The 26,769-nt window shown below is 47.0% G+C and overlaps 1 protein-coding gene across 1 annotated transcript; it reads right to left on the bottom strand.

Annotated features, from left to right (window-relative positions):
* Positions 1-13,676: 13,676 nt before the first annotated feature.
* On the bottom strand, positions 13,677-26,095 carry AHCY (adenosylhomocysteinase). The gene is made up of 10 exons (XM_032858858.1): positions 25,960-26,095; positions 21,567-21,757; positions 20,402-20,477; positions 18,755-18,904; positions 17,746-17,858; positions 17,077-17,284; positions 16,901-16,988; positions 16,683-16,800; positions 15,710-15,904; positions 13,677-14,587 (listed from the first exon to the last, which is right to left on the bottom strand). The coding sequence occupies exons 1-10, from the start codon at positions 25,985-25,987 to the stop codon at positions 14,456-14,458; spliced, it is 1,299 nt and encodes a 432-aa protein (XP_032714749.1). The 5' UTR covers positions 25,988-26,095; the 3' UTR covers positions 13,677-14,455.
* Between the last annotated feature and the right edge of the window lie 674 nt (positions 26,096-26,769).

Genomic DNA, 26,769 nt, shown 5'->3' with positions numbered 1-26,769 from the left:
TTAACTATTGGGTGGTACACCACATTTGTCAAAGCTGACTCTTTTAGCTATGTAAATTGGTATAGATGAATCGGTTCTGGTTATATTTCCATAGATATGGTGCTGTACTGGCCATGTATTTCCATGCCTTGTGTATCTGATGGTTGGATCAATGAAAAGAAATATTTTTGCATACCTGGATCAGTACACGTCACTAAATTTGCATTACAATCAATTTCCAACGCTTCCCACCACATCGGCGATTTTCCTTGTATAATTGAGGTTTTATTAACTAAAGGATACTAAAAATGTGTTGAACCTAATTGTGATAATGGACATATCGGTATGCTCTCTTCCTTTGTTGTGTCTTATAGGTTGGCTTTGAATTTTGGTATTAAGGTAGCATTGTATGTGCCAATCATATTAAGTAATTTGCAGAAAGATGTGTCATAGGTAGGAATGGTGTTGGAAAAATTGAGTTGTGTCTTATACCCTATATGTGTGAAAAGACTTAAGGAGACTAGATTTATAGCTGCAATGCCCTTAGCTGCTTTCATCATTGCTTGACTCAGTCCCCTGACTGACATGAGTGACTCTATCTTACTCTCTACACTGCCTCTAAAACCAGGTAGACAGAAAGTAAATATTAAGGAACTTCCAGTCTTTGACCGTTTCTCCCCTTTTAAGAAGCTCCCCTGACTCCCCCCCAAAAAAACAAGAAAGGCTAAAATTCCATACACGGTCTCACTGGGCTTTCTGTCCTGGCGGATCTGAAGATAGAAATTGGGGTGGCTTGTTGTGACATGTGTGCCTGCAGCTAGAAGTCTCTGGCCTGAGGATCCCAGAGTTTTAGGAGGCTCCTAAACAAAGGTACCACTTGTGGCCACTCCTCCCTTTATTCTAGGGTTTTACAGACGTTCTGGGGCCAGAAGGAATTTCTCCCACTTCCAGGCAAAATGAACACTAACCATTGGTTCCAGGCATTTTTAACTCTGATTGTGCAGAGTATGTGTTCCCAAGTAAGAAGCAGGAGTTCAGGAATACTTCTTCACTCCTCACCCCAGCTCTGTCAGCCCAGTAACCAGGCAATGAGCCAAGGCTTGGTGAGTTGGCAGTAGCCTTTGTCCTGGTTTGTCAGAGGCCCTGCCACCTAAAATGTCCCAACTGTTGCCTGAAATTCCATCCTGAGAGATTTTCTTTGAATCTGTGAGAAACTGAATGCAGCATTATATCTTTAGAAAGACCCTTAAAGCAAGAGCACCTGGGATACTAGGGGAAGAGAGGGTGGAGGTGAGAGCAGGGTCTATGAGGAAGGACCAGCCAAGGTCAGGGGTCATATGGAAACTTGAGGGGCAAGGGCTCCAGATGACATCATCTACTTTGCACCGTATGGCTGGGGACATCCCTGCCACTAGGGAGAAAAACTGAGTTGTCACCTATCGGTGCTCCCCAGCAACTGGAGCTCTTCCAATAAGAAATCAATGTAAACAAGAAAGAGGAGGGAACAAACAATGGTAGCCTAAGAAGATGATTTTGAAAAAGCCTGTGCAGGGGCACCTGGGTGGCTCAGTGGGTTAAGCCTCTGCCTTCAGCTCAGGTCATGGTCTCCGGGTCCTGGGATCAAGCCCTGCATTGGGCTCTCTACTCAGCTGGGAGCCTGCTTCCCCTCTCTCTCTGCCTGCCTCTCTGCCTACTTGTGATCTCTCTCTGTCAAATAAATGAATAAAATCTTTTTTTTTTTCACAGATAAAAATAACTATTTTTTATTATTTTTTTATAAACATATAAGTATTTTTAGCCCAAGGGGTACAGGTCTGTGAATCACCAGGTTTACACACTTCACAGCACTCACCATAGCACATACCCTCCCCAATGTCCATAACCCCACCCCCCTCTCCTGACCCCCCTCCCCCCAGCAACCCTCAGTTTGTTTTGTGAGATTAAGAGTTTCTTATGGTTTGTCTCCCTCCCAATCCCATCTTGTTTCATTTATTCTTTTCCTACCCCCCAAAACCCCCATGTTGCATCTCCACTTCCTCTTATCAGGGAGATCATATGATAGTTGTCTTTCTCCGATTGACTTATTTCGCTAAGCATAATACCCTCTAGTTCCATCCACGTCGTCGCAAATGGCAAGATTTCTAAATGAATAAAATCTTAAAAAAAAAAATAAAAAGGGCTGTGCACAAGAAAGATCCCATGAGACAGACTAATTAATGTAGAGTAGTTGTCTCAGCCCTGATAAATACCATGTTTCTTTGTCCTTAGACATGAGGATAGTGAGACTCGAGGACGTATGTAGATGAAACCACCTCTCCTGGCCCACTTGTCTACTTGGAACCTTCCATCTTTCTAATGTCTTAAAACTCCCTCCTTTCCAAGGACCTTTTCCCAACTAGAGACCCAGGTTGTGCCTATAGTGATATAGCCAGTAAGGAATGGAGGAGGCAAACCCCAGGCCCTGGATTGGATAGAGCAGGAAGCACCTGAATAGAGCACAAGCTAGGCTGGTGACACAGTTCTGTTCATGGAGTAAGTTTCTGTGTTTCTCTGGGCTTCCATTTACTCCTGTGTAAAATGGGAAATAATCATTTTTACTGTTCTCATTATAAATCTGAGATGCTGATATTTCCTGTACCTTTAAAAGACAAGAAACACACATACACGCAGAGAGAAAAGCTTTCAATTGTTTGTTTGGTTCTGTTATTTAGGCTACAAACCCATAGGGCAAGAACCTTTTGTTCATTGTACCACAGCTGCCACTGAGTAAATGTCATCAGTAATGAGAACCCTGGGGACATATTCCAGCTGCTGCTCCTGTGTTTTCCAGACTTTGGTCACCGGTCAGGCACCATTTGGCCCTTAGGAGTGAGGCCGGGCATGAAAAGCCAAAGATCCAATCCATTAGTGACAAAATCACTTGGCTGCAGTGACAAAATCACTAGACAACTACATGGAAGACCAACCCATTCACTCATTTAGCAAATGTGTGTTGAGAACCTACTATGTGCCAGGCATTGTGCCAGGTGCTGTGAATACTATGACCATTGTCCCTTATTAGAAGCTAGAACCATTGTTAGCATATGTGGCCTATTCCCTCAAACTCTCAGTTGTCGCTTCTGTTGCCTCAGATACCTGGTAGATTAATAACGTACCCAAGTTCTCCTTCAGCTTGAGATCCTAAGATTCCTCCACCTTTTCAGAATTCTTCCTCAAACTTTAGGGTCCTGATAACATGGTTCTGAGCTTCTGCAAAACCCTATCTGAATGACCAGAACCAAAACACATCCGTGGCTCAGACTTAACGATTCCAGCATTGTAGGATCTACCGCTCCCCAACTTAACACACTATTATTCATTCATTCTCCCCCCCCTGGACCTAGACACACATCCTCTTTCTCTCTCTCATACACCCACAGGGTGAACTCTGTCCTGGGAAGATTTGTTCTACTTTTGTGGTTATTGATTGATAATAATTTCTTCCTCCAGGGTATAGCCTTCAACTTGGCCCAAAGTTTTCACAATAGAGCCTTGGACAAGTTATTGACTTCTTGAGGCTACTCAAGGCTTCTTGGCTTCTTGAGGCCACTTTCCCATTTGCAAAATCATACACAGTGTTATGATTGCAAACAACAGGAATAATTCTGCCTAGTCTAAGCAAAAAATAAAGGGGGGAGGGGCTGGGCAGTAATCTACTGGAGTGAACTGGGGAAACCTGAAAGAACCAAAGGAAAAGCCATATGACAGGCCTTAGAAAGGACAGCACCCTAAGGGCTGCTAAGGAAGCCAGGTCAAAGAAACCAGTAGACATTGTCTTCGGGGCAAGACCACAGGACAAGTCAGCCCCAACCACTTCAGTTCTTGCAATTTCAATACCCAGGAAAGAGGATCTGATTGAACTGAAATGGTGCCCAGGAACGCGTGGTCTGTTTTAATTAACAGTCTCACAAACACTGTTTGTAACAGAGGAAGGGTATTCTCCAAGAGAAAATCAAAGACAGACTTGCTGGGGGGGGCGTAAAACCTGCAACTGGCCACTATGAGAGAGCTGGACTCCAGATTTATTAGCAGGATAATTCCAACCCCAGAAATTCTGTGTCATAATCTGAATAATATAATCTGAAGCAATGGTTTACTTTGCTTTGCTTTAATTTCAAAGAGGTACCCTTCCTCAGTTGAAATCTTAAGGGGGAATCCTCATTATATAATAACATTAAAGCAGTTTTAAGTTAGTAAAACGTGATAATGATGTACACAAAAATTTGAAATTGGGGAATCAAGATTAACAGTTGCCCCCTAGGTCAGCCTCAGCAACCAGTTTGTTTCTTTTTTGTTTTGGTTGCACAGTACTGACAAAGATCTAACTCACACAGAGAAGTTATTGCAAAAGGTTTGAACAACTCACCCTGTGATCTCTGAACAATCTTCTATTAAAGAGAAACAGCAAATAATTTATTTCTAAATCTGATATTTTATTTAAATCTTTATTTAAATCTAAACTTTATTTAAATCTAACTTTATTTAAATCTAAATCTGCCAATGTGTTAAAATCTAGTGCATCGCATATTGAAACCTGCAAGTTTTTATTACATCTTCTAAAAGTCTTCAATGTTTTTAAAAGTAGAAATTGAAGCTTATGGTTCTACAGAAATAATAGACTTCAAAAACCATGGCCTTCAGGGCCTCAAACCCCTTCCTGGATTCTGGACTAGAGACCAACCTAAGGGCAATCTTTGGCTCCTTATTTTAAGTTCCTTCATCTGTATGAACAGCCACAGCTGTAACATCTCCACCCACTGTCGCGAAGTTACTCCCCAGTCATGCAATAGAAACTATATAGAGGATTCTAACTGCAAGAGCTAATTTCTGTGTGTGAGGGGGGCAGGATTAAGTGAAGAAAGGAATTTGATTTTAACTCATTTAGCCAAACCACTTGTAGCAAATTTCAGATTAGTCTGAAATAAAGTTGCTCATCTCTCTCTTCCTGGGGGTGGGGTGTGTGTGTTGACGGGGTTGAGGGTGGGGCAGGAATAGCCTTTGTTTTATTGGTAAAAACCATCAAATGTTTATGTTTACTCCAGAAAGCTTTTTCCTAATGGCCCGCAGAGAGACTGTAGCTGTTGCCAGCTCTCCCGACTGGCTATGGGAGCTGTAGAATCTGAGAGGTGGCACCACCGAGTGGTGGGGGTGATGATGACAATGATGATGATAATGGTGGTGCCTCCTTGTTGCCTGGGGAGCCCAGCCCATGAAGACAGCTTCATTCCTTAAGCTCCTGAAGGTCTCCAAACTCTCCAGAACTCCTCTTTAGAATTCCTGGACCCAATGGCTGCATAAACTGCCAGAACAAAAATAAAAGACAACTGCCAGAAAAACTAATATAATGATAATGATGATGATAAAAAATAACTTCCCCAAGTCACCTAATTTGGTGAGATCACATTTGCAAGCCTTTGGGTGCACTGATTCCTCCCCAAATCAAAAAGCAGAGCCTTATGACTTTGGGGAAAAGTTTTGTGTGTGTGTGTGTGTGTGTGTGTGTCTCCTTTCCATTTTAATAAAAATTCAATCTCAGTCCGATTTATTTTTTAATTTTTTAATTTTTGAAAAATTTTAATTCTAATATAGTTAATATACAGTGGTATATTAGGTTCAGGTATTCAATATAGTGATTCAATAATTCCATGTATTCCTCAGTGCTCATCAAAATAAGGGCACTCTTAATCCCTTTCACTGGTTGCACCCATCCTTCCCCACCCACTTCCACTCTGTTAACCACCACATTTTCTCTACAGTCAAGAGGCTGTTTTCTGGAAATAAAGATTCTATTTATTTATTTGACAGAGAGAGAAACAGCAAGAGAAGGAACACGAGCAGGGGGAGTGGGAGAGGAAGAAGCAGGCTTCCCACTGAGGGAAGCCTGACCCAGGGACCCTGACCTGGGGCTCACTCAGCTCAATCCCAGGACCGAAGGATCATGAACTGAGCCAAAGGCAGACGCTTAACAACTGAGCCACCCAGGTGCCCCTGGGTTGTCTCTTTTTTGTTCTGTTTCCTAAATTCCACATATGAGTGAAATTATGTGGTATTTATCTCCCTGTGACTGACTTATTTCACTTAGCACTTTACCCTCTAGATCCTTCCATGTTGTTGCAAATGCCAAGATATTATTCTTTTTATGGCTTAGTGATATTCTGGTGTGTGTGTATGTGTGTGTGTGTGTATTATGTCTTCTTTATCTATTCATTTATTGATGGATGCTGGATGCTTGGGTTGATTCCATAACTCGACTTTTGAAATAATGCTGCAATAAAACATAAGGGTGCAATATTCTTTTGAATTAGTGTTTTTGTAGTCTTTGGGTAAATACTGAGTAGTGGAATTACTGGAGTATGTGGTAATTCTATTTTGAATAATTTGAGGAACCTCCATACTGTTTTCCACAGTGGCCGCGTCAGTTTGCACTTCCACTAATGGCGCACAAGGGTTCTTTTTTCTTCACATCCTTGCCAACATTTGTTTTTTGTGTTTTTTACTTTAGCCATTCTGACAGGTGTGAGGTGAGATATCTCATTGTGGTTTTGATTCATATTTCCTTGATGATGAGTGATACTGAGCATCTTTTCATGTGTCTGTTCATGTCTTATACCCATTTTACTTTACTTTTTCTTTTTAAAGATTTTATTTATTCATTTGACAGAGAGACACAGCGAGAGAGGGAACACAAGCAGGGGGAGTGGGAGAGGGAGAAACAGGCCTCCCGCTGAGCAGGGAGCCCGATGCAGGGCTCAATGCAGGACTCCATCCCAGGACCCTGGGATCATGACCTGAGCTGAAGGCAGACACTTAAATGAATGAGCCACCTAGGTGCCCCCTTATGCCCATTTTAAAAATTGGATTGGTTTTTTTGTTGTTGAGCTCTATACGTTCTTTATATATTTTGGATACTAAAGCTTTATTGGGTATGTCATTTGCAAATATCTTCTCCCATTCAGTAGATGGTCTTTTAGTTTTGTTGGTTGTTTCCTTTGCTGTGCAGGAGCTTTTTATTCTGATGTAGTCCCAATAGTTTATTTTTGCTTTTGTTTCCCTTGCTTCAGGAGACATATCTAGAAGAATGTTGCTATGGCCGATGCCAAAGAAATTACTGCCTATGCTCTCTCCTAGGATTTTTATGGTTTCAGGTCTCACATTTAGGTCTTTCATCCACATTGAGGTTTTGCGCGCGCGCGCGTGTGTGTGTGTGTGTAAGAAAATGGTTTGGTTTCATTTCTTTGCAAGTAACTACACAGTTTTTTCAACACCTTTGTTGAAGACTCTTTTTCCGTTGAATTTTCTTGCCTCCTTCATTAAAGAGTGACATATAATCATGGGTTTATGCCTGGGCTGTTTATTTGGTTCCATTGACTTATGTTTCTGTTTTTATGTAGCACCACACTGTTTTGGTTACTACAGATTTGTAGTATACCTTAAAATCTAGGATTGTGATACCTCCAATTTTGTTCTTCTTTTTCATGATTGTTTTGGCTATTTGGGGTCTTTTGTAGTTTCATACAAATTTTAGGATTGTTTGTTCTAGTTCTCTGAAAAACACTATTGGTATTTTGATAGGGACTGCATTAAATCTGTAGATTTCTTGGGTAGTATGGACATTTTAATGATATTTATTCTTCCAATCATGAGCATGGAATGCTTTCCATTTGTTTGTGTCATCTTCAGTTTTTTTCATCAATGTTTTACAGTTTAGAGTACAGGTCTTTCATCTTCTTGGTTAAATTTATTCCTAGGTATTTTATACCCTTTGATGCAATTGCAAATGGGGATTGTTTTCTTTTTTCTTTTCTTTTTTAATTTATTTGACAGAGAGAGACACAGAGAGAGAGGGAACACAAGAAGGGGGAGTGGGAAAGGGAGAAGAAGACTTCCCGCTGAGTAGAGAGCCTGATGTGGGGCTCGATCCCAGGACCCTATGACCTGAGCCGAAGGCAGTCACTTAACAACTGAGCCACCCAGGCACCCTGGGGATCGTTTTCTCAATTTCTCTGTTAACTTTGTTATTTTTTCTTCTCTTTTTTTCTTTTCCCCTCCCATTATTTATCCCAGTATCTATCAACATATGGAATTCTGCATATGTATGCACATCAGAGGTTGCAAAGGAAAAATAGAGATGGGGCCTGGTGAGAAGGGACAGAAGTGCTGCACCTGGAGAACTGGGAAATAAAGTGGGGGTTGAGGGGGCTTAAGGAGGGAAAGGGGACAGTTAATTCACTGATGAGCCAAGGGCTGACCTTTTGGAATCCCAAGGCAATCTGTTTTCCCATTTTTAATGATCTGGGAATTAATTGATCTCCATCTGACAGAGCATCCCCCATGCCCACCACCCCTGAAAGCCCAATACCCCAAGTAATCCTCAGTAGTTTCACTCAAGCCAGAATCATGGAATCCTGCACTTGCTGACACCTCTGGAGGCCCTGAGACCTACCCACTCTCTCCAGGATGCCTCTAAGGTTGTTTCCTCACGTTTGCCACAGACCCAGAGCTGCTGCTCAGAGCCTGAGGCCATGTGCTCTGCAATTAGCACAATATCACACTAACTGTGACAATTGATTGAGCAGCTACTTCATGCCTGAGTGATACCAAGCTCCCACATTTACTTCTTGAGGTAGGTATGATAAATGAGGGGACTGGGGCTCAGATGGGCTAAGTATCGTGCGTAGACCTTACATCTCACTGCTGATTCACTTCCAGCCCACCTTAAGCACTAGGCCACTGCAAGCCTGGTATGAAATTCTATCTGCCTGGAGCCAACACTTTATAGCAGATGCAGCCCCAAGGTCTTTTCCCATTTTCTCTGTTATTTTCCTACAACCTGGTGTCATTTCTTTTTTTTTTTTTTTTTTTTTTTAGATTTTATTTATTTGACAGACAGATCACAAGTAGGCAGAGAGGCAGGCAGAGAGAGAGGAGAAAGCAGGCTTCCTGCTGAGCAGAGAGCCCGATGCGGGGCTCGATCCCAGGACCCTGGGATCATGACCTGAGCCGAAGGCAGAGGCTTTAACCAACTGAGCCACCCAGGCGCCCCCAACCTGGTGTCATTTCTATCTCCTCCACCTCAGCAGGACTCTTGAAATTGCCAGGGACAGCTTTGTCGTTGTTCACTTCCCTAAGAAGTCCAGAAGGTATTTCTAGTTAGCTTAAAGCTTAGATTCAGGTCCTCCGGAATGTGTCACTCTGTCCCCCAATTCTGTGGTGATGTCCCCCCCAGGTAGGCTCCCCCTAGCAGGGGCAAAGCAGCAGGTCTGGGTTTATATTCTTACCAAGGCCTGGCAGCCCCATTGAAGAGTGTGCCTTTTCTTCATTTTCAGGACAGATAGGTCTCTTTTGCCCTTGTCATCTGCTGTGCAACAGGCACAGAGGCAAACTGTACAATGATCGCTGTACAGCATAGGCATCACTTGGGAACTTCGTAGAAATGCAAATTATAGGGCCCAATACCAGACCCACTGAATCCGAAGCTCTGGGGGTAGGCCCAACAATCTGTTTCAATAAGCTTTCTACATGGTTCTGATGCACGCTGGGTTTAAGAACCACTGGGTTAGGGAAAAGGCTTTACTGGAGTTACACATAAGCCAGCAGTTAGTAAGAAAGCAGGCACAGGGGCGCCTGGGTGGCTCAGTGGGTTAAGCCTCTAACTTCAGCTCAGGTCAGGATCCCAGGGTCCTGGGATCGAGCCCCACATTGGGTTCTCTGCTCAGCAGGGAGCCTGCCTCCACCTCTCTCTGCCTGCCTCTCTGCCTACTTGTGATCTCTGTCTGTCAAATAAATAAATAAAATCTTTAAAAAAAAAAAAAAGCAGGCACAGGTACCCGCGGAGAAACACGCTGAAGCAAGGCATTCTGTTGGACACACCGTAGGTGTACGTTCCCACCCACCTGTTTCTCTCCCTGGTAACAGGACAAGTATGAGAACAAGTGTGAGTGCAGGCAGACCACTAGGGTGCTGGGCAGAGTGGACTTAGGTGCCAATTATACTTATGGCAGTTGTCGGGAAAAGCCCAGTGCCTAGTACTTGGGGTCTTTGGGCCCCTTGTGAGATCGTAATCCCTCCAGCCTGGAGAGAAAGCAGTAATCCTGGAGGATTCTGGGAACGAGCGCAGCTCCCACTTGGTCCAGGCAGCCCAGAGTAGGGTCCTGGGGTCACTGTTGGGAAATGTTCTACATTGCACACACCAGATTTCCAGTAAAAGTCCTAAAGCTCTGCATTTGAGTCTGGACCTACTTGAGCCACGTGCCTGTCCTTGAGCCAGTTTGGAGAGCTGATGGATGAGGAACGGACTGAAGCTGACTGACCAGGCCTGGACCACATCAGCACCCCTGGCTGCCTCCATCACTTCAAGTAGGTTTCCTAGTCTCGTCCCCTGGGGTAGTCCTGAGGTCTCAGGTATGAGTCTCGATTCCTGAGGTTTCCTGAAACGTTGAACCCCCACCAAAGCAGTGGTGACCCCTGCCTGCTGCCACTTCTAGTTCTCACTGGTATCAACAGGCCCACACGACCCCTCCAAGCTCATTACTTATCCCCAACAGGACTTGAAAAGGATGCCAGCACCTCTGCTAGGCTAAGCAGGGCCCCGCCACCACGTGGATGTGAGCAGAGGGGCCTGGTATCCAGGGAAAAGCTCTATCTGGAGGCAAGCTGGACACCTGGATCTGCAGGATGACTTTATGTGTCACTTAAGTTCTTTGAGCCTCCACTTCTCCACATATAGATGTTGGATTTGGCTCTACAGACGCTCTGTAGTCTGGACCTACTTAGAACCCTTCCTGGTTCTAAGAGCCTATGATTTTTCTATAGTATTGTCTAATTTTCCAAGTATTCTAAATTCTCTGCCCTCAAAACTGCTCCCTCACACCCACTGTACTTGACACACTTAAAAATTTTTTTTAAAAGATTTTATTCATTTGACAGAGATCACAAGTAGGCAGAGAGGCAGGCAGAGAGAGAGGAAGGGAAGCAAGCTCCCTGCTGAGCAGAGAGCCTGATGTGGGGCTCGATCCCAGGACTCTGAGCCGAAGGCAGAGGCTTTAACCCACTGAGCCACCCAGGCACCCTGACACACTTAAAATTTGCCATGAAACTCTTCATACATGTTACATCATTTGACCCTCAAAACAGCCACCTGAGGTAGATACTTGTCTGTGCCCCAAGTCACGTGGTGGGTTAACAGCAGACCCATGTCTCGTCCTTTCAAACCCCAGCCCCCTGCTCCACAACCCCCACCCAGCCTCCAAAGGCCTTAACCTCCTTTCTCCCTTTCCTGCGGGGGAAGCGGGGGCGGAGACAGCCATGGCCAGGTTAGGTGTTACAGAACCCTCAGCCAATTCCTTTTTTACCCCATGAAGCTTTGATGATGGAGCCCAGACATCAGGAGTGGGGACTGGGGACATACGAGACACATCATCTTTCATTGTGGGTACCAGGTCAATGTTACACATGTGACAGATTAGCAGACCTGAGATCAGAGGTAAGGCTGAAACCAGATGTAAGAGGAGAGGGTTGTTTTTTAATACACAATGTAGTTTTACTGAGTTTACCTGAGGCCATTCCCATTCCTGCAAGTGTACATTTATATCTTAATAAGGATGTTGCTTGAAAGATGCATTATATACAGTGTAGGAGGCGGTGTTTTTTTAAGAAGAAAGATTCTAAGAACTGGCAGGACATTTCCAAAGACGAAAGGGAAAAAAAAAAAAAAAGGAAAGGCCTGGATAACAGAAACCAGAACTCCTGGGAGACTGGAGGTCGGGGGTGGGAGCGTGGGGATCTCACAGAAGGGAATTCTAGAAAGGTATTTCCTAGGTCTGGGAGGAGGCTGACTTGAGGGAAGGGAATGTGCTTACACACAGGGCTTCTTGGAGGGAGCAGCATGACTGCCTTGTGAGCTTAAGTGTCTAACTCTCTGGCTCAGATGAACAGCGACCTGCCCCTCTTTTCCACTGAGAAGTCATTGTCCCAAAGGCCACCACGGTAGAGTTGCTGAGGGGGTTGCTGGGGGCAGCACTTTCTGGTGGAAGTCTTACCTTTAGGGGGATCTGTATTACAGTTCCAGAGTTACTGATCCAAATGTTGGGAAGTCCTGGGGTATGGATAAGGCTTGGATTGGGGCTCAGAATCCTACCTAGTACAAAGGCCAGTTCACTCTCATGGTTCCTCTCAGAGCCTGTTTGCTGATCTGTAGAACAGGAATGCCAAGTCCCTACGAGGTTATCATGAGGAATAAGCACTTTCTTAGCACAATACGTGATAAACAATTAGGTATACAAGAAACAGCAGTGGGCATGGTAATGGATGTTTGACCATTGGTGTCACAATCAGTTGAGAAGTGGGTCCTATGTTATTTGTTACTGGTAATCATTGAAGTATGAAAATTTGTAAAATTATTTACAGTAGAGACCTATCATATATGCAATAATGTTTGTATGACCTAGGGTCAGGCCATTTGGCCTCTCTGAACCCGTCCTCATTAGTAACATGGGAATAATACCACCTCATAGCTGGAGGCCGAGAATACAGAAATGAACAAACCACATTTGTGGAATGTTCAGTCAAGTAGGGACATTTCAGGAGTCTGTATGGCTCAAGGATTAAAACCAGAGGTCTTGTCTTAGTGTTCCAAGTCTATCCTTCCTATCCCCCAGGCCACCTTTCAAGCCCTTTATCTCATAGCTTCTCCTAAATTACAGCCGAACAACTCTATCCTAACCCATCCCCTCAACTCACACTTGTTTAAGCTGTTCTGCCTGGAATGCCCTTTCCTTCAATTCCTCCCATTAAAATTCAACAGTTCTTTCATAATCCATTTCAAGCATTACCTCTTCCCTGTGCCTTTCTCCTACTACTGCCAGGAACTGAACTCTAAAGCTGGGCAGAGAAAAAGAAATGCCAGGAGATGGCAAAGCTGTTTTGTAAGTATATTCTCCCTCTAGCTTGATCCCAGAAGGCTAGTCAGGTCTCAAACATCCCAATATCCCCATCACGCCCTCCATCCAGTGAATGACCCATAGAATAGTCTTCAGTTACCCTTTCCAGGTGGGTTCTTGACTTCCAGGACCAGCACAGAGTTCAATATATGACCATTTCAGCGAACAGGAGGGACCTCAATTTCCTATAAGTAGCCTCTTATAAACTGTGGGACTTTAGGAAAGACATTTAATCTGAGTCTCCATTCTCAGCTATAAAGTTGGGGTAACATTATTACTAAGATTATGAGAATAAAGAAAATCAATAATGAATCACCTAGCATCCAGTAGATGCTCAGTAAGTAATAGCTCCCCCCAAGGAGCACTGGATCAACCCAAAGTATAAAGGGGGAGAAAAAGAAAAGATGAATGAAACACACACAAAAATAAGGTAGATGAAAAAATTTGAATAGAGATTACAATAAATATAAATGGGCTAAATCCACCTATTAAATGATAGATTAGGTTAAAAAACATACAAGTTTACAAGACACATACCTCAAGAGATCAAATTCTCTCTTCACTTAACCCATTCTTCCAAGTCCAAGGGTTTGCTTGCAGGCTTTATCACCCCACCCCACACTGCAAACAAACCCTCGTCTTCATCGGCAGGCAACTATTACTTCTTATCCACGGCATTTATTGTTGGCTGTGGATTATCTGTATAATAAAGGCTCAGAATTCTTTTAGGCACCAAAATTTTTATTTACCCATCTTCCTGCTGTCTTTTAACATTATAAACATTAAACATTATAAACCAAATGAATCTTTTTGATCCAGGGTTGTGACAGGAACCATCGTGTTCCAGAGAGGTGGCAGATCTATGCCTCCTTTTATGATTCTCTGGCCCCTCTCAACCTCTGGGTGTCACTTCTCTTTTTCTTGCTCTCCCTTAACAGTATACTCTAACCTGTGTAAAATAGAAACTGACAGTACTAACCTCATTGTTCTGTGAAACCTCTTAAACAAGAGAATCTGCAGCACTAAGGTAGGTTCTCAGGGACATCAAACTCCCAAAAGTTCCTCCCAGCTCTCTGATACAGTTCATTCTCATGTCATGGGCTGAGGAAACAGTGAATCAGTAAACTAAGAACATGTGTAAAGTCCCCAGGCCAGGTGAGGGCCTAGATGGTAAAGTGCATGCACGTGACCACCACTGCTGACTTCCAACCCAAGTAAGGACTGACTGAGCAGTTCCAAAACCCCTGAGCTGAGCTCCTGTGGGTATCTCCTATGTACTTGTGATGACCAGGGCTTGAGAAGGGGCTTCTCAATTCCATCTGCCACACTTAGAACAGTATGAGGGATGCACCAGAGGCCAAAGATGGAGTGACTAGCTCTGGGGAGTCAATGGGGAACATTAACAAACCTATCTCAAAGTTGGTGCCATTTGCTCTTGGGGAAGAGAGGTGGGACCCCAGCAAGGCCAACAGCTATAAGGCAAACAGTAGGCCTGGTTCTCAGTAGCGGTAATGATCAGGCTTGAAGGGACCATCACGGGACAAGCCCAAGTACTGGGCCTGCTTCTCAGTCAGCTTGGTCAGCTTCACATTCAGCTTAGTCAGGTGGGCTTCAGCCACTGCTTCATCCAGCTAGAGAGAAACACAGGAAGATCTAGAATCAGTGTCATGCTCTGGGACCCAATACCTGCAACCAGCTACCAAGAGAGACAAGAACTACTCTGATGAAGTATCCATCATACATGTTATACATATTACCTCATTCTATCCTCACAGCCAGCCTCACTGGATGTGTTGTTTTTGGCTGCCCAGCTCCCCTTCCTCAAGAGGGAACCATGCAAAATACCCCCTCCAAGTAGCCCTGGTGAGACCATTGACTACATCTCCTTCCTCACCCTCCACCAACCCAAGCAACTACCAAACGCTGCTCTGGAATTTATCTATGAACAGAACATATTTTCTACGATAGAGACAGGGATTCTTTAATTCCTAAACAGGGAGAGAATTTTTTTTTTTTTTAAGATTTTATCTATTTATTTGAGAGATAGTGAGAGAGAGCATGAGAGAGGAAAAGGTCAGAGGGAGAAGCAGACTCCCCATGGAGCTGGGAGCCCGATGCGGGACTTGATCCCAGGACTCCAGGATCATGACCCAAGTGGAAGGCAGTTGCTCAACCAACTGAGCCACCCGGGAGCCCCGGGGAGGAAATCTTAAACAGGGGAGGTATTGGTCTCAGCTCATCAGTCAGTGGCAAGTCTATTTGACAAGTGAAGTGAATCTAAAGAAGAGAACAGCCAAGACACAGAGGAAGATGAATCCCTAGGTCCACTGTCTGACTCTTAGACTTCTCTGTTATATAACCAAGGGTTTCCTTTTAGGTTAAAATGGCTGTTCACTGTTTTACAATATATCCTTAAATTCTTTGTCTATAAATTTGTAATATCCTTTCCTTCAAGAGGTAGAGCCAATTCCTCGCTCTTTGAGTGACTCACTTCCAATGAATAGAATAAAGCAGAAATGATGTTGTGGGACTTGGAGACTAGGTCCTAAAAGGCACTTGAAGCTTCCTCCTTTGCTCTCTTGTGGATCACGCACTCTAGGGAAAGGCCAGCTCCCCTAGCGGCAACAGCCGCTCTCTGGGAGTCAGTCCCTGCTTTTGGGCCTCAGTTTCCTCCTCTGATAAATGGAGAGAATGACTTCTGCCCTGTGGAGGACTCTGGGAAGACCCCTAAGAGGGCAGAAATGCAAACCCACCTTCTTGGGCAAGAAGTGGACCCCAACAGAGTACTTGTCTGGGTGGGTCCACAACTCTATCTGTGCCAGCACTTGGTTGGTGAAGGAGTTGCTCATCACAAAGCTGGGATGGCCCATGGCACAGCCTAAGTTGACCAGCCGGCCCTCAGCCAACAGGATGATACGGCGCCCATTTTTCAGCCAGTAGCGGTCCACCTGTAAGTGGGCAGAGCAGCAGTGAGGGTTGGCAGGACATTGTTCCTAATGTCCATCCCTGCCTCATCCTACCCTCTTGTCTAGCAGGCCCTCCTGCCTCCAGCAGTGTCTGTGAAGGGACTGGACTATCCTAGAACAACCCCCAGCACAGGGCCAGGCACTCACAATTATTAAGAGCCAATAGTTTTTAAGGAGCTCTGAGCTGTAGAGCTCACAGGTCTGCTGTGAGAACTTAATGAGCTGACACGTGTAAAGCCCTTGACATATGGCTTGGCAGACCCTAAGTACTCAGTAAGTATTAACTAATGTTATTATCATTATTATTGCCATGTGCCCTGGGTTAAAAGCGTACACAAACTAATTATATATTTGTATATAATTATTACATTTGATTCCAGTAACCACCCTATGATTTAAGTATTATTATTATCCTCATTTCACAGATAGAGAAACTGAAGTTTAAAGGGTTAAGTTGCTGCAATTTGAGCCTGGACATTTTGAGGACAAATCCCATGTTCTCAATCGCCATGCTTAGTCGAAGTGGGAGGGGTGCCCAACCTTAGCTGCACAGCAGAATCATCTTGGGAGCTTTAAAAAAATATGGGGATGTCTTGGTGTCACTCTAAGATTCTGATTTAAGTGGCCCTGAAACTAGGCCCTCATCCTCCCCCGTCCCACTGCCCAGGTTGCCAGAGCCTCCTCATCTACTCTTCTTGGTGACCAGCCCACAAACACATCCCACTCAGCCTTCATCCGCCCCCCTGCTGGGGCTTCTCACCTGTGGTTTGATGTTCACCTTCTCCACAGCATTTTCGTTCAGCCACTTGACATCAATCTCCACGTCAAAGTGTCCAATGTTACACACTATGGAGTCATCTTTCATCTGCTCAAAGTGCCTGTTGGGGAGTGCCAACCCATGGGAGGCTGTCAGGGACAAAGAGCAGCCCCAAGCCTGTCTTCGTCCTCGCTCCCTGCGACCCCCAACCTGGCACCTACCGGCCAAGGATGATGTCAGTACAGCCTGTGGTGGTGACAAATATGTTGCCCTCCTGACAGGCCTCATCCATAGTGGTCACCTCATAGCCTGTGCAGAGATGGTGTCCACGGGTCATCCAGGGTGGCCCTGCCCCTCTGGCCCCAGTGGCTGACAGCCAACCCTTGCCCTATCATACCCTCCATGGCAGCCTGCAGTGCATTGATGGGGTCGATCTCCGTGATGATGACGCGGGCCCCAAAACCCCTCAGGGCCTGGGCACAACCTTTGCCCACATCGCCATAGCCTGCTACCACTGCCACCTTGCCTGCAATCATCACATCTGTAGCCCGCTTGATGCCATCTATAAGAGACTCCCGGCAGCCATACAGGTTGTCAAACTTGCTCTGAAAGGAGAGGGGGCAAAGGGGTGACGGGGGCAGGCAAGGCCCTGGGGCCTTGGGCCTACTCTCAGCATCTTGGCCTAGTGGGGCTTGGGCTCATCACTTCCTGTGACTTCTCCCCACCAGCTAATGTGCTCATATGCCCCTTGCTCTGATCAGCCCAAGACATTCTCCCTAGCCCTTCTGTGCCAGTCTAGAAGGCTTCCTGAGGATCAACTGCTAAGAGAGATTGCCTAGAATCTGCTTCACTTTAAGGCTCTGGCTGTCTAGCTCTAAAACTCATTGTATAATTCTTCCTTCTTTAATGCACTTATTACCCTCAGTCATTATAACTCCTTTCCCCCTATCAAATGAGGGCTTCAAGTCCTTAGCCTACAGCCTTCCCAGGGGACTTTCTTCAGAAGCCTGCTCCTGAGCTGCACTAGGAATGAACGGCTGAACACAACACTGCCCCACGGACTGACCTTGGTGACTGAGTCATTGACGTTGATGGCAGGCACCTTCAGCTTCCCGTTGGCCATCATCTTGTATAGGTTGTGGACCCCCGTTGTGGTCTCTTCAGAAATGCCTCGGATGCCTGGACAAGAGAGGAGGGCATGAGGCTAAGGCCAGGAAGGGGCTGACCAAAGGATAATTAATGGCTATGCCTCTGGGATGAGACCCCAAGAGCCTCAAAGAGCCCACACCTCAACTCACCCAAATCCCTCATCTCTGCCCCCAAAGCTGCTTTTCTTTCTGGGTTCCCATCTCTGTGACTGATACCAGTCACCTGATCCTCTAGCCCAGCATGCAAGGGAAGTCACCACCATCACCAGCCCTAAGGATCCCGTCTCCCAGCAATCCCCAAGCTCTCCATTCGAACTGCCACTGCCCTAGTCCCTGCCACCATCATCTCTCACCTGGTCTCCCAGCCACAACCCATCTTCTACACAGAGCCCAGCAGCCATTTTTAATGTATATATTTTCAGAGAAATCTTTTTAATACCACCCAATTACTTCTCTTTCCTCTCAGGATCAAGCCAAACTCTTTTCTCTTGGCCTGTTAAGTCCTCACACATCCGCCCGTCATTAAAGCTCCGTCCTCACCCTGCAATTCCCCTCAGTAAAGGAATGCCACACTGGCTTCCCTTCAGTTTCCTGAATAGTAGTCCATCCTTTCCTGCCTCAGGGCCTTTGTACTGCCTAACCCCTCTACATTCCTTCCCACCCTGATTTAACAAAGCTGACTCCTTCCCAGCTGTTCCCAGCCCTCAAACCAGACCTTAGCCAGACCTCCCCCCACCACCGCAGCCCCACGCCATCAGAAATCAGGAGGCCAGGCCCCAGCATGTCTGCAGGAGCCTGCCATCTTCCCATCTTCCACAAAATCTGCTGCTCTAGGCAGTGGAGTTCTGCCAGGGCTGCTGCCTTCACACGGGCAAGCAGGCCCCATCTAGCCTACCAATACCCTGCCCACCCACCTACCCCACTTACCTGACAGGAGCTGTGGGTACTTGGTGTGAATGAGGTTGGTGAGGTCACCGCCGTCATCCAGAATCATGTTGAGGGGCCCGTCCTTGAAGTACAGTGTCTGCTCAATGCACCACAGGTACTCCTCATCTGTCTCACCCTTCCAGGCGTACACTGGAGGTTGGGTGGCACAGTACATCGGGACTCACCCTCCCCACTGAGGCCCGCTACAGGCAGCCACCTGAGCACAGCCAATGCGATCTCCTACCGAGTTTCCATCCCCAGCCACCTCCAGGCCCTCTGAGGACTCAGGCGGTGAAAAGAACAGAACTTGAAACCAGCTCGATCTGAGGGCAAATCCTGGTTCTCCATTCACCAGCTGGGGGACTTTGAACAAAGCACTTCACCTCTGACAGCCTCAGTTTCTTCACCTCTAACAGTACTCATTAAGTGAGATGGAGGCCAAGTATGGCCCCTCCAGATATAGGTATCTGGAAATAATTATTTCCTTCCCTACCCCCTTCTGTCTGGACCCCAAGGATGGGGACAGCAACGAGTGACTGGGGCTCCCACCCACAATGCCTAATGATGCAAAGTGCTACAGGATCACGGAGCCACACTCAGGTGGACCCACAAGCCAAGATCCAAGATCCATTCTGCAATGAAAGGACTTGAGGGCCCAGTAGTCTCTGTGGTGGGTTGTCCTGGGCTAAGTCTGGCCGAAAAATTATTAATAGCAGCTACTGTGCGTGGAGCACTTTCTCTGTGCCAGACATTATTTTGACTGCCTCATGCTCCATCTCATTTTGCCTCACAGTAACACTCTGAGGCAGGCATTACCAACATTCATTTTTGATGCCCAGAGAGGGGCTAAGATGCGGCCAGGTCACAGCATGGGCATTCCAGAACAGGCACCAGAATCCAGGCCTCCTCCTAACTGCCGGCCCAGAGTGGGACACTGATGTTGGGCTCCTGTGAATCTCCTGTGAGCAAATGAAACTGGCCAAGCAGGCCCAGCTGCCCTCTCCCCTGAACTACAGCAGACAGTGGTCTTGAAAACAAGGCCTCTCCCAGAAAAGGGTCACGGAGCCAAATAAGGCAGAGGATTGGGGGACCTGCCAGTCCAGGCTCTGGAAGGGTCCTCCCCCACCCATTCTCTCCACCAATGGCTGGTTAGAGGAAATTGTGAATGTCCTATTTAATCACCTTCAGAGCTAACCACTTCCCTCCCAAAGTCCCAGCAGATGTGTACCTGTTTCTCTAGCAGCTTGTGATGAAGCCTTTCCTCAGCCTCCTAGACCATCAGACTCTAGGCAATGGATCTCTGGGGCTATTTTTCCACCCAGTATCCCCCCTGATTCTTTTGGAAATAGACATACATCTTCCTTTAAGGAACTTCCCCTCCTCAGCATCATGTGGTTCCCAATCATAGGATCCCACCCTCCCTGGTTATGTGATTTGGGATGGGCCAGGAAGTGCATCCCAGAGGATTTTAAATGACAGTGGCACAAAACAACTCTTTCCTTAAATCACTAGGCTAGAATTCTGTGACCGGAACCCCTCTCCCCTGCCATGGGAAAACCTGTTGCGGTGCGAGTTAGTGAGGCAGAAAAGGGAGAAGCAGAGCCCCATTACGCATTCCCACATCCCTCAGCAGCAAACAGGACTCACCTGGAATGCCAGCCTTGGCGATGGCAGCAGCTGCGTGGTCCTGGGTCGAGAAGATGTTGCAGCTGGACCACTGCACCTAGAACAGCCAACGAGACAGGGCTGCTGGTCAGAAGGCTCATGTACTGGACAGGGATCGAGCAAAACCCTGGAACAAGGGGGATGAGGCCCAGCGGGTCTCTTCAACCGTAGGCTGGGGACAACTGGTGAGTGGATGGGAGCCAGAGCATTAACAAAACCCGATTTAGGTTTTAAGACATCACCTGGTGCTGTGGGGAGGGCAAAGGGCTCCACAAGGAAGCAAGGAGATAAGTGAGGAAGCTGCTGTAAGAGTTCAGATGAGAAATGCCCTGGTAGCAGCGGAGGTGATGACGGGTCTATCCTGAAGGCCGAGATGACAGAATTTGCTGTGGGGTTAGTTGCTGGCGGGAGAGAAAAAGGAGTCCAGGTCCTTGGACGGAGAGAACCTGGAAGGCTGGTGTTTCCATTTACTTACATGAGGAAGACTGCAGGAGGAGGAGGGGGACAGGAAATCATGAGTTTGGACATGTTGAGGTTGAGATGTCTACTAGATCTCTAAGTGGAGACGACGGACACAGCGGCAGCCGGATACATAGTCTGGAGTTGCGGGGAGAAGCCCAGGCTAATACAAGTATTTTGGAGTCGTACAGACAGTACGACTGAGTGTGAACGTTGAAGAGAAATAAGAGGTCCAAGGACTGAGGGTTGGTAGCTTGGTTAGTTGGTTTTGGCTGCTCTTCCCTGCCTCGTCTCGGGAAACCATCTTACTCCAAAACTCCCAGAGAGGTTGGAAGAGCCGCCAGCCGTTGGCACTTATAACCCAGGCTGAAACAACGAGAGCACACCCATCCTCCTAGCACCACGACTGGTCCATGGCGGGCACTGGACCCTGGGAGGGCCCGTGAGAGGCAGTCCTTAGATGACTCAGTGGGACATCAGCCTTGAGTTTTTTCCTACCCAGAGCTCCTCAGTCAGCAGGATGTGAACTGAAGGAACTCAAACTATCTTCGCAGTCAGGGCAAAAACATGCGTAAGAACAGTCACCACAAAGGGTGGTGGCACTGTGACAAGCCTGGAGCCCCTACTGGGCCCCAGGGGCACCACATTGGACGTCCCCACCCCCCACAGGAAATGCTGAGGGCCTCACCTCTGCACCCAGGGCCACGAGGGTCTCAATGAGGACAGCTGTCTCCACAGTCATGTGTAGGCAGCCAGCGATGCGGGCGCCCTTCAGTGGCTTAGAGGCCGAGTACATCTCCCTCATGCGCATCAGGCCCGGCATCTCATTCTCCGCGATGTCCAGGGCCTTGCGTCCCCAGGAGGCCAGGCTGATGTCGGCTGTAGGACCAAGATGGATGGGAATTCCGTGAGCCGCCTTCTCCCACCAACCACAAAACACCACCATTCTCGCTCATCCACTTGTGGACACAAAACACTCAAGTGAGCAATCTGGTCACTGCACCCTCACTAAGGCAACAAGGATTTACGGAGACAGGGCAGTCAAAGACAGACAGACGTGGTCCCTGCCTAACCGCAGCTTACAGCCTTGTGGGAGAACACGTGTAATCAAGGAGTCACTACAACACAGTTGCTTGATCTCCCTGACCATATGAAAATGCTGCTTCGCCACTACCGATGTTTCTTTCCACTGGGAGTAAACTCACCTGTGTAACTAATACTCTTGGCCTCTCTCTGCCCTTGGGGAAGCCAGAGTGACGTGTCTGATTGGTAAACTTGGGAGGAATGAAGGGCATTCGCAGTTAAGCTCTCCCTTTTGCAAGTAAGCAGTAGCCAGCCAGCCTGCGGGGAGCAAGTTCTTTCACATGGAGACCCACCTAAGCTCCCCTTGCCTGTACCTGCAGGGTACCTGAATTTGGCCATTTGCTAGCAGGATCATCGGACTTCAACACTCATCCACACCCTCTGACTTTGAGGTCATCAGTAATGAGAGTTCTATTTTGGCTTCTCTCTGCCCCCCCAAATGTCTCAAATGTGTCCAAATTCTCAGACAGGAAAGAAGGACACTATAATGAACTCTCTCACCATCTCAATATTCTTCTAACAATTTCACCCTTTCTCTCCCAGGCCACACCAGCTCATTCCCTAGGTCAGTGGTTACAAACTTCCCTGATAAGAGTCATCAGGCATCCTTGTAAATCTCCCCTGGAAAAAAAGATTCAATAGTTCTAAGCTGAGGGCTGAGACTCCTGGCGATTTTTATCCTCAGGGAAATTTATGTCCTGCCAATCACCCAAAAAGGTAGTTGGTGGGAGGGAAAGAACTGCAGAGAATAGTAACAATAAAATTAAGTCTGCTTCCTACTGTACATCTAAACAATTTCAGAGAAGAAATATTCCTCCCCCACGGGAGGAACTACTCCCCCAGTGCCTCAACACACACACCCTCCCCTTTCACCCTCCCACCCCACACCCACCCATTCACCTTGGCAGGCCATCACCAATTCTGACCCTCCTTTGGAAATCTTGATTTCAAAACCAGCTCTGGCCATGTCCCATCTTTCCAATCCTCTCCCTCTGGAACCCGAACTCCAACAAGGGCAAAGCTGATCAGGTCAGAACCTCGAATGCATTAATCCTACCGATTTCCACAGTCCCTCACCACACCACCTTCTTTTCTCAATTTCTTCCACAGTGGAAGATTCCCCTGTTCCCTCTGAACTCCTTGGCAAAACTCCCTCACCCAGCCCTCCACTGCACCCAAGCCAGTGAGCCCAGCAGGAGGAAAATCACAACCATACTAAGACCACAAATCTCACAGCACATTCAGCAATCATAGGATTTTTTTTTAACATTTTATTAATTTGATGGGTAGAGATCACAAGTAGGCAGAGAGGCAGGCAGAGAGAGGGGGGGAAGCAGACTCCCTGCTGAGCAGTGAGCCCGAGGCGGGGCTCAATCCCAGGACCCTGAGACCATGACCTGAGCCGAAGGCAGAGGCTTAACCCATTGAGCCACCCAGGTGCCCCAATCGTAGGATTTTCTTAATAAATTTACTCTCCTTAGGCTGGGGCACCTTGGTGGCTCAGTTGGTTAAGTGTCCAACTCTTGATTTTGGTTCAGGTCATGATCTCAGGGTTGTGAGAGGGAGCCCTCTTGTGCTGAGCATGGAGCCTGCTTAAGGCTCTCCCTCCCAGGGCACCTGGGTGGGTGTACTCTCTTGCATGCACACTCTCTCTCTCTTAAAAAAAAAAAAAAAAAAAATTTACTCTTTTCCTACTCTGTCCAAGCCTCTAGCACCTCTCCTCATGAACTAATAACCTCACTTCACAATTCATTGAGAAGAAATCAGAACTATGCCATATTGCCTTCATGCAATCCACTAGTCCTCCTCCTCCGTAGCTGTAGACCAAGCATTCTTATTATAAGAGAACAGTTTCTGCGGGGTGGGGCTTGATACCCTGTCCTCTCACCTTCTTGTGCAACATTACTACTCCACTGAACTTGTTCTCAAGGTCTCCCGAGACTGGTCTGATCCGACATCTAATGGTCAATTATCTATGTTCATGTTTCTCCCTGAAGCACTGCTCCCACTAATTACGTCCTCCTTCTGAAACCCTTTCTTTTCTTGGCTTCTATGTCTGTCGTCCTGTGGTTTTCTTCCTACCCTCCTGGCTCCTATTCCTATAACTGACTGTAATGTTTGGAAGTCTTCAGGGCTCCATCATCTCCCTCTTCTCTCTTACCAGGTGAGCTCATCACATTACAGCTTTTAAATACCTTCCCTACGGCAACAATTCCTATGTTATTTCCAGCCCAAACTTCTCCCCTGAACTTAGGACTCATATAATCCAACTTATCTACTCAGCATCTCTACTTGGATACCCAGTTAGATCTATTATGTGTCACATTTGAGCCCTTGGGACTCCTCCTCCCTCTCAAACTTTTACTTCCCCAATCTTCCCATTTTAGGGAAATGAAACCACCATTTGACCAGCCACTCCAGCCAAAATCTTTAAGATTTCTTGATTCCTCTTTTCCCCTTTCACTGTCTCACCCTCTTCCAGCCCATCAGCAACATTCCAAAAAGGCCCTCAACCCTGGCCCGCTGATCTCTCCACAGTATGACATGACCCCATTCTAGCTCAGGCACCAATGAGATCTTTACTTAACCTCTCTGGGCTTCAGTTTCATGGGGACAACTAGCTATTTGATAAGCCACCATTTCCACAGTATCTTTTTTTTTCCCCAAAGATTTTATGTAAGAGAGCACAAGCAGAGGGGAGGAGCAGAGGGCAAGGGAGAAGCACACTCTCCACTGAGCAGGGAGCCCAACTCTGGGCTCTGTCCCAGGACCCTGAGATTATGACCTGAGCCCAACTAACCCACTAAGACCTAACCCACTAAGCCACCCAGGCATCCTATTTCCACAGCATCTTTACAAGTACTTCCTACTAGTGCCTCAGTTTCTTCCTCTGTATAATGGGATAAAGTCTACTTCCAAAGATTATTTTGTAAACACAAGCACACCACCAAATACACTGCAAGTGCCCCATAAATACTGATGCCTTTCTCCAGGTTTAATGGTGTCTTGAATTTACTTTAAAAACTGCTAGTAACCTGAACAGGTTTGTGCTGAGAGTTCATTAGTTTGCTCCAAGTGTGTTCCATTACACAGAGTGGTGAAAGGGATGTGCTTAGAGGCCTTCAAGGCCTACGTTCATATCCTGCTCCAACACCTCCAGCTGTAAGACCTTGAGCAAGCTACCTTTATTCCTGTGACTATGCATACTCAACAACAAATGAGAAAGTAATGGTCTCTTCCCTAAAAAACCGTGACATAAAATGAATTAATGTAGAATAAAGGTCAAAGGTGGTGCCCATCCCATAGTAAACGCCCAAAATACACTGGCAATTTATCAACTTTAATCCACAGGACAGCAAGGATTTTTCTAAGCACTCCAAGCTTTCTTCGAGATTCGCTGCACGACTGTCCCTGTTGACCAGGAAAGTGACCCCAGAGGTTGAGTAACGAGCCCAAAGTCCCCTGTGAGTGGACTAGTGCCGGCCTCTGGCTAGCTGTCCAGGCCTCCCCCACCCCCCGCACACGCCTTAGAGACTCCAGCGCCCTCGCTTTCCCTACAGGGACCCAGACAGGGGTAGGCACTTGTCCGGGTCCACCCAGCTGGCCAAGGGGGATCCAGGTCCAGACGACAGGATCTTGGCCTCCTGGAATAGGTCCCTGCAGGTGCCAACAGTCCCAGGCCGCAGCCAAGTGCACGCTCTCCGCCTGCCCCAGCCCCCTCCCGGCGCAACACGCCGCCAGTTGGCGGCTCCGCAGCCCGCGCCGGGGCAATGGGCCTTGCGCGGTACGCCGGAACTTGTAGTCCACGGCCGCCTCCAACGAACGGCTCGCTTTGACTTGAGAACTCCAACCCCCAGGAGGCCTCGCGCAGCCAAGATCGCGCCGAGCCAAAGATTCAAGAGGACCATGAGCTCCCCGCGAAGGCCCCGCGGCCGCCTCCCCAACAGGCCCCCAGCAGATGTGGAGCTCACGCGGCTAGCTGCGTTCCTGGAACTCACCGACTTTGTACGGCAGTTTGTCCGACATGCTGGCAGTTTCCGCACAGAGTGATGGACACACGCGAAGGGAACCAGCCCTGGGACTACGGGCTAGCGCAGGAAGGGCGGCGCTGGGCAGGGATCTGCGATAGGCGCCGGCGCCTTTAAATATCTTCCTCTATCTTGCATATTCATGAGTCCCGCTAGTGCTGAGCGGTCCGGGGCGGGGCCCAAAGCCGCGGAGGGAGGGGGCAGGGGCCGGAACCGACTTCGAATCCAGCTGAGAAAAAAACCCGGATTTTGTCCGTGGTGGGTCTGGAAGAGAGCTCCGGGAGAGTCCTGAGGGCAGACCTGAGGCTTCCTTTCTTTCATTCGTTCCGCCACGAAATCCATAGTCAAAACCTAGTGAAACTGCTATTCTAACCAGCTCACCTCCCTGAGCCGCAATTTGCTCATTAGTAAAATGGACCGAATGTACCTACCAAACGGGTTATACGTAAAGTTGCAATATGTCAGGTACCTAGCACATCCCAGATAATTCCACCCTGCCCTCCAGGTAACCACTCTCCTGAATTTAGGTAAATTTGCGCGCATTTTACTACTTTTACTGCATTTGTGTACATCGTTAAACGTTTCATAGAATTCCTTCTGTATTTAAGACTATTATGTAAATAGTACCATACTGTACGTAGCCTTCTGCAACTTGCTTTTTTCTGTCACTATGATATTTGTACCAGTCACGCATATAGCTTAAAATGTACTTATTTTTGCTTTTGCTGCTAGATACCATTTCAGGTGTGTACGTTCCATGATTAATTTATCTGTTCCATG

This window comes from Lontra canadensis, unplaced genomic scaffold, assembly GCF_010015895.1.
Source record: "Lontra canadensis isolate GAN:19392208 unplaced genomic scaffold, GSC_riverotter_1.0 scaffold16, whole genome shotgun sequence".
NCBI classification, from domain to species: domain Eukaryota; kingdom Metazoa; phylum Chordata; class Mammalia; order Carnivora; family Mustelidae; genus Lontra; species Lontra canadensis.
The sequence above is the reverse complement of the archived record's forward strand: the minus strand, read 5'-3'. Positions and strand labels throughout refer to the sequence as shown.